Genomic DNA, 8,593 nt, shown 5'->3' on the forward strand with positions numbered 1-8,593 from the left:
TGATAGAGTGTTTCATTAAAATCACCTCCAATGAGAAGCAACAAGGAGCATCTAGCATGAATAGAAAGAATTAAGCTCCAGGTTTTGTGTGTGTGCTCTCTATTAAGTCACCCGTAAATCCCAGTAAAGGCCCATTTATAGTCTGACAGAATATCACTAACTTCATCAAAATATGTCACTGAGAGTAATTAGTCACAACCACAATCCAATGCCTACAGATAATTAGTTACTCGGAAAGAAAATACCCTCAGTAAAACCACACTTTGTCTTTACACTTTCTAAATCACGTTTAGATATCATGATTTCCATGACAAAAAACAAAATCGGGCACTGATTCCGGGTCCCTTCCCATAGTGCTTGAACTGTCGGGGTGTTGCCCAATCCCCGACAATTCCAACATAAGATTTTCATTTATGTTCGCATGTCGGCAAGACAGCGCAACCCACTACTTACGTATGTGAAAGTGATTGATCATCATTGTGTCCCATAGACCTTGCAACAACCGTTTGTTGGACGTCAGTCGGACAACCCACAACCTTTTGTCGTTTTGCAATACCAATTCTTCTATTTCCTCTGTGTATCTCGACAAGACCATGTGCCACATCTACATTGTTTCATTTCATTGTAAGGCCCTCTTTACATTTTTTAAAAACTCTTGGATCAACATCTTTCAAAGCCTTCTTACTACTCAATGCCACACTTTCTGAGATACTCTCCAATGATCCTTTTGTCTAACCTCTTGTTCATTATTCTTTGCCTGCTTCAAAGTGGTCCACATATCCTTTACTGTCTCCATTGGAAAGGCCGAAACTTGATTAGAATTGTCCATGTGTTGTACCATCCCAGACGTGGTGAAGCCTGCTGATTAACACTCTTCCTGGTCCTGAAACAAAGCCGTCTCAGTGATCTCCCTAGCCGTATTCAGATTTACAGTCACTGTCCTATCCGGAGTCACTTGCGTGGCATCAAATCTTTCCTTCATAGGAGAAGGTTCCCCATTCCCCTTAGTCGTATCAACATCTTGCACAATCTCAAATTCCTTTAGAAAGGTACAGTTCCACAATCAATTGATTAAGCCGAATTTGATCAAGTTCTTTATCCTCCTTCTTAAGTCCTGGTCATGATTCAATAGAGGCCCTCATCCAAGGACTGTAAGGAAATTCACCTAAAACCGAAGGAGCATGAGAGTTACAGGTTTCGATAAATATGCTTTAATTTTGCCACAGCGAAAATACAGATTCGGTAAACGCTCAAATTAAAGGTCCACCCATCTACACTATCCATCGATTAAAATTTTGACACCCCGCAAAGGAGGACAAGTAATATCAATAGAAACTCTCAAACGAAAGGTCTTTGAGATTCCCAACCCATTAGAATCATCAAACTCCATAAACCGGCCTATCTGATTCCCAATCTGTTCATCCATCTCATGCGTGCGCAATCCAAATGAAAGATTTTCAATTTGAATCCACAATGAAGATTTAGAGAGGACAATATCACTCGAGCAATCATCACCAGAAAACTCCTTGATGACTAATAGAGAATCATCAAACATCCACGATCTCCCATTCCACACACGTTCTTTATCGGATTTACTAAAGAATTTAAAAATAAAGACCCGATCCCCAAGTGCTCGAACAACAAAACCACATGAAACCCTCCAAATTTGCTTCAATGTTGTGTGGACGACATTAAAACTCACTTGCTTGCCAGTCAGAACTTTCCCAATTAGACATAATTCCCATCATTGCTTATGGACTACAGAATCATCAGTGCTAATAATAGTAGAGTTCTCGGCATCCTAAAGAGGGAACTTTCCCTCAGAGATTGAACTTTTATCTAATGGTGACGCCATCCAAAAGAAACAACACCAGAAATAACAAGATTCCGGCACCACCGGATGAATAGATTGAAGCCAACAACTAATAAGTCACCAAAAAATAGCACCGGAACCACCAGTGAAAGTGAAAACAACCGTTAATAACTGCAACCAACCACTCTAAATTCTCAATAACTGTAACCAACCGCTCTAAAAACCACAAAATTCATATTTTTGGTTTTAAAGAGGAGCGGAGCCTTAGTACGCGTTAATTACAAATAAGTTGGGCTACAACAAAACAAAACGGGGGTAGTCCTTCCCCTAGTGTCTTCCAACAGAACATCGAGAACAGGCTCTGGCGGCGCAAGAAACACGAAAAAACCAAAACTAAAATCGAAAGCCAGATAGGCCAACAGGTCTACCACCCTGTTAGCTTCACGGTAAACATGGCGCCACTGGCAAAGCCAGTCTCTAATCAAGGAGCCTTTCGCCTTGGCGACGAGGCTAGAAAGAGGGTGAGTCACAAGTTTACTTAGGAACTAAATCGCAATTTACGAGTCAGTTTCTAGGTAAACCCTCCTGTACCCTCTACTCCGGGCAAGAGCCACAAATTCATATTGAGGTATTAGAGAGCATTTCTCATGAGAGAACTAGCTTTACGGAGAGAAATTCTTGGATTACACATTTTCACCGTCTGATTCATAATGGGCCACCCTCCACTTCGTTCAAAAATGCCCAAGCCCATTCTGTGAAAGAAAAGTACGGCCCATATTTTTTTTGTGATTCTATTTCTAGCCTGCACGTTTGTCACCCACCTCTGACATGTCTATTAACGCCAATTATGTCACTGTCCATTTTTTTGGGTAGAAATCAATCTTTTCATCTACATTCACGCTCACGAGTCTGGAGTCCCCCTTGTTAGCTCGCCATTCTTGCGTAATTTGTGATCCATTTCATGCCCACGCCATTAATAGCACAAAAGCCAAGTCTACGTCGGTGCTGAAAAGTTTTTTACAAAAGATTTCGTGCTTTCTGGACTACCCATTTCTGCTATTTACCCTCACTCTGCAGCTCCCACCCCCCTCTCTTGATTTGTGTTGTCTGGACTTGAGAGATGGAGGAAGAAGGTGAGTGGGTTATGGTGCAGAGACCTGCAGAGAGGGAACTGTGGAACCCATCAGGAGTAGTTGGTGATGGTGAGAGCTCAAGACCGCTGAAGATCGTTTTTAAGGACGCTGCTAAGCACTGGACTGATGCTCTCCCCATTGGCAATGGCAGACTTGGGGCTATGGTCTGGGGCGGAGTCAATACCGAGACTCTCAATCTTAACGGTATATCTGAAAACCTGCTCATTACTCATGCCATTACTGATAATAGGCCCGGTTAATCGGAGTCTCTTTATAAAATTGTTTGCTGAAATTGGAAATCTGAGGTGAAGCTTTAAAAAATCTAGCCAAGTAGTGATTTATTTTTATTTCAGTTTTTTGTGTCACTTGTCAAATGCTGTTGAGTTCTTCGTGCAACTGGATACCTGGTGTGTACTGATGATTTTGCTTTTGATTGATTAAAAAGTAGAAGTTGAATGTTGAGATTCATCTGGGGACGATGTATACTTATCTTAGGCAGCTGCTATTTGAAAATCTGTTGCAGAGGATACCCTTTGGACTGGTGTTCCAGCTAACTATACTGATCCAACTGTACCTAACTCACTCACACCAATTAGACAACTTGTCGACAATGGAAGATATGATGAAGCCACAGCTTTGGCTGACACCAAATTATCTGGAAATCCCTCAGATGTATGCTCCTGAATCTATGTATATCTTAATTTACTTATTATACCCTGAGTTGTTGAAAAAAGTTTCTTTCCTCTGATTCTTGCAGGTTTATCAGCTCATAGGAGACCTAAAACTAGACTTTAACACCTCAGATATCACTTACACAGACGATACATACTGGAGAGAATTGGATTTGGACACAGCAACTGTCACAGTGAGATACTCAATAGAAAATGTGGATTTCACAAGACAACATTTTGTCTCAAACCCTGATCAAGTGATGGTTACGAAGATCTCAGCTAGTAAGCCAGGCTCCATTTCCTTCACAGCATCGTTTGACAGTAAGCTTCATCATCATTCGTACGTGAATGGAAAAGACCAAATCGTCCTTGAAGGGAGCTGCCCTGGTAAGAGGATCCCACCGAGAACAAACACAAACCCAAACCCAAACAATAACAATAACAAACCAGAGGGAATTCATTTCACCACAACTCTTCAAGTGCAGATCAATGGAAGCAAAGGAGTGATACATAATGTGGATAACAAGAAACTAAAGGTTGAAGATTGTGATTCGGTTGTTCTCCTCTTGGTAGCATCATCTTCATTTGAAGATCCATTCACTGCGCCTTCAGACTCCAAAAAGAACCCAACTTCAGATTGTATAACCAAACTCAACTCAGTCAATAGATTCTCATACTCTGATCTATATACGCGTCATTTGGATGATTATCAACAGCTATTCCACCGAGTATCCCTTCAACTATCTGCAACCAAACAAGATGAAGTTGATGTCCCAACTGCAGAGAGAGTAAAATCCTTTAAAACCGACGAAGACCCATCATTCATAGAGCTTTTATTTCAATACGGCCGTTATTTGCTCATATCCTGTTCAAGGCCAGGTACTCAACCGGCGAATCTTCAAGGGATCTGGAACTATAAAATTGAACCAGCATGGGATTGCGCTCCTCACTTGAACATCAACCTTCAGATGAACTATTGGCCGTCTCTACCTTGCAACCTTAAAGAATGTCAAGAGCCGCTCTTTGATTACATATCCTCTTTATCGGTGACCGGAGCGAAGACCGCGAAAGTGAACTATGACGCCAATGGTTGGGTTGTTCATCAAGTATCGGATATATGGGCCAAAACTTCTCCTGATAGAGGTCAAGCTGTGTGGGCCTTTTGGCCCATGGGAGGAGCTTGGGTCTGCACTCATCTATGGGAGCATTATACGTATACTATGGATAAGAAGTTTCTAGAAGAAAAGGCTTATCCACTTATGGAAGGTTGTACGTCGTTTTTGTTAGATTGGTTGATAGAAGGCCGAGGAGGAGTTTATCTTGAGACGAACCCTTCAACATCTCCAGAGCATTCGTTTGTAGCCCCAAATGGTAAGCCAGCTAGTGTAAGCTACTCTTCAACAATGGATATTTCAATCATAAAGGAAGTATTCAACTCCATTGTTTCTGCTGCTGAGATCTTGGGGAAGATGAGCAATGATCTTATACAAAGAGTGGTGAGAGCTCAGAGTAGGCTACCGCCGTTCAAGGTATCGCGAGATGGGTCATTAATGGAGTGGGCAGAGGATTTTCAAGACCTTGATCCTCACCACAGGCATGTATCACATCTATTTGGGGTCTACCCAGGGCACACGATAACTCCAGAGAAGAGCCCTGATCTGTGCAAAGCAGTGGATAATTCCCTGTTCAAGAGGGGTGTTGAGGGTCCAGGATGGTCCACGACGTGGAAAGCGGCCTTGTGGGCCCGGCTACACGACAGCGAGCATGCTTATGAGATGGTCAAGCATTTGGTTGACCTTGTTGACCCTGACAAGGAGAGCTTATATGAAGGAGGGTTATACAGCAACTTGTTCACAGCTCATCCTCCTTTCAGATTGATGCTAACTTCGGGTTTGCTGCGGCGATTTCTGAGATGTTGGTTCAGAGCACGGTGAAGGATCTGTACTTGCTCCCTGCTCTGCCACGTGGCAAGTGGGCCAATGGGTGCGTGAAGGGGTTGAAGGCCCGCGGTGGGGTCACGGTTAATGTATCATGGAAAGAAGGAGATCTTCATGAGGTTGGGCTTTGGTGTGTTGATCATGGGAATGTGATCAACTGTGTGAAGAGGTTGCATTATAGAGGGAGTTCAGTTCAAGTTAAGGTTTTGCCTGGGAAAGTTTACTCCTTCAACAATCAGCTCAAGTGTGTGAGGACATTGTCACTTTCTAGTTTTCCAAGGTGAAGTGTGGTTCATTAAGTGGTTTAATACAAGAGTTTTTTCTTTTATGCCAAACCAAAATGTGTTGATTTTTATATACAGTAAGCATACTTTGATACTTTTGGGGGGTGATGGTTTTATCATCTCAATTCGAGGCCCATGGTGACATCTATTCTCTGATTTTTTTCAGTATATATCTTTAAATATATTAATCTAAAAATTTTAAATTTTAATATTCTTAAAATATTTATTAAGAGAAATTAAACAAGATTATTCATGACTATATCTTTCTTTATACATTAGGAGATATTAACATAATCATAATTTTCTTAATCGATAAATAGCGTTGAAAGAAAGTGAGAATAATGTAAGGGGAAGGAGGCAGTAATTTATATTACAATACAGAGTAGAAATGTCTATGACCATAATAACAAAGAAAGAGTAGAAATGTGTGTGGAAGGACAAATCTTATTGAGTCTATACAAGCTTTTATGTGTATGATCAAAATTCAAATAGACATATAAAAGACTAATCTATAAACCACATGTCCGGACATACTCAAAAGTGTCACATTATAAAAACCTCTTTCTTACGATAATTTGGAGTCCAAAATGAAAATTCTAAACAATCATTCTATGAATTAAGTTTTTTCAATAGGTTTTTTAACAAATTTAACGGTCTTGTTGTTAGCCAACTAAAGACACAGAACGCGGAAGACTTTTTAACTTTACTATCTTCTTTTTGGAATTAGAACGTAAATTATGATATAGCTTTCTTTTTATGATGACCATCTAAAAAATTAGAAATGACTTGGTTTTTAACAGTTCAAATATAACGACAAATGAGAAGATTAAGAATATTGTTACAACCTCTTTTTGTTAATTCAATGCCTGGAAAGATGATTATAAAAGTCATGATTCAAAAGATAAAAAGATCTAGATTAAGAGATAAAAGAAAGCTAAATTGGAGTAGATCAAATATGAATAGTGTCAAGATGAATTTTGATGGATATGTTAGAGTAGATAAATTTGGCATCTCTGGGATATATCATTGGAGACCATGATAGTAAAACTTTAGCAGTGGAGAGAATTGATATACCAAGAACTTCTGTGCTTGTCACTGAGGCCCTAGCAACCTTAATGGGTGTTAGGGCGGCAGTGGGTCTTGGATGCGCCCAGGTAGAAGTAAAGAAGGATAATTTAGTTCTTATTAACTCGCCCTATTAATTGTTGGAAGGTTTCTTGAGAGATTAGCAATATTGTTGTTGAAATTCATCAATTTGAAAGTGTGTGTGAATGTTGTGTATTCAGGTATATTTTCAGGGAAGCGAATGGCGTGACCGATTTCATTGCAAAGAGTGCAATAGGAGTAGAGAAGTTGGTGAACAGTGCTAACTTGGTGTGAAAAGGAGTATCATAGAAGAATTTATAGTGGATCATCTATATTTAAAGGAACCTATGGAAGAAGGTCTTAGCAGTTTTGTCGAGATCATCAGGCGTGATGATTTAGGTCTTTCCTAGATTATGGGACCTTTGTATGTCTTGTAAAAAAAACTATTCCATACATACTCTTACAATATTAACTTCTTTATCGGGTAAGTACATGTGATTTGTAACTCTGTTTGTGAAATGTCAATGTATTCATACACTCCAAATTTTATCTCCGTACACTCCATTTTTAAACGCAAAAATAATACTAACGCGATAATTTTGCATATGGGTCCAAACATAGGTGAAAAACCGAATTTTGTAAGACATAACCAAACACATGTATTTTGTTAACGCCAAATTCCTGCGTGTGAATAAAAAAAAATTAATTTCATTTGGGTGTAAAAGAAGAAAAACTCTGAAAAGCATGAATCTTGCATTAGCAAAATTCATGCGTTCAGGTGAAAATATGACCACTTGAAAATATGACCGTTGTAAACGCAAAGTTCTTACTTGAATTATTTTTGCCTTAGCAAAATACATGCGTTTGGTTATGACTTTCAAAAGGGCTTAAATAATTACGTTTAATTCGTACTCCCTCCCCACTTCGTCTTCGTACCATACGAACAGATCTATTTCGGCCCATTAAGGTAATTTGAGGTCCAAGTACCTATCTACATTGATATATGAGACGAGTACGAGCAAAGAAACTTTATCGTTGTACTCAGTCGAAGACATTAAGTTGATTAAGGTTCATTTGGGTTAGATGGGCTTACGTTCTCTATTTTGGCATTTTAAAGTAATTTTAGGTTCAAGTACTCATCTAAGTTGATATATGAGACAAGTACGAGTTAAGAAACCTTATCATTGTACGTAGTCGAAGATTAATGTTCATCTGGATCAAATGGGCTATGTTCTCTATTTCGGTCCATTAAGTTAATTTGAGGCTCAGAACAGTATCTTAGTAAAAAATGGAACAAGTTCGAGTTAATAATCCTTATCGTTGTACTTAGTCAATGATTAATGTTCATTTCGATCAAATGGGTCTACGTTCTCTATTTCATCCCGTTAAGGTCATTTGAGGTCCAAGTACCCATCTAAGTTTATTAATGGAATTTCTTTTTAAAAAAAGTTCATTAATAGAACAAGTTCAAATTAATAATCCTTATCAATGTAATTAGTCGAAGACGTTAAGTTGATCAAGTTGTATTTGAGTTAAATGAGCGTACGTTCTATATATTGGCCAGTTAAGGTAGTTTGAGGCTCAAGTACCCATCTAGTTGATATATGAGACAAGTACGAGTTAATAAACCTTATCATTATACTTAGTCGAAGATGTTAAGTTGATTGAT

General features: G+C 39.2%; 1 protein-coding gene across 1 annotated transcript; it reads left to right on the plus strand.

The window, feature by feature from the left end:
- Positions 1–2,933: 2,933 nt before the first annotated feature.
- On the plus strand, positions 2,934–6,565 carry LOC141251661 (uncharacterized). Its single transcript, XM_073670386.1, is given in 5 exon segments — positions 2,934–3,150; positions 3,470–3,618; positions 3,704–5,486; positions 5,489–5,834; positions 6,472–6,565. Coding segments are annotated over 5 exon segments (2,589 nt in total).
- The last annotated feature ends 2,028 nt before the right edge of the window (positions 6,566–8,593 follow it).

This window comes from Phyllobates terribilis, unplaced genomic scaffold (assembly GCF_046119375.1).
Source record: "Phyllobates terribilis strain yellow unplaced genomic scaffold, ASM4611937v1 Scaffold_7423__1_contigs__length_37751, whole genome shotgun sequence".
In the NCBI taxonomy this organism is placed as follows: Eukaryota; Metazoa; Chordata; class Amphibia; order Anura; family Dendrobatidae; genus Phyllobates; species Phyllobates terribilis.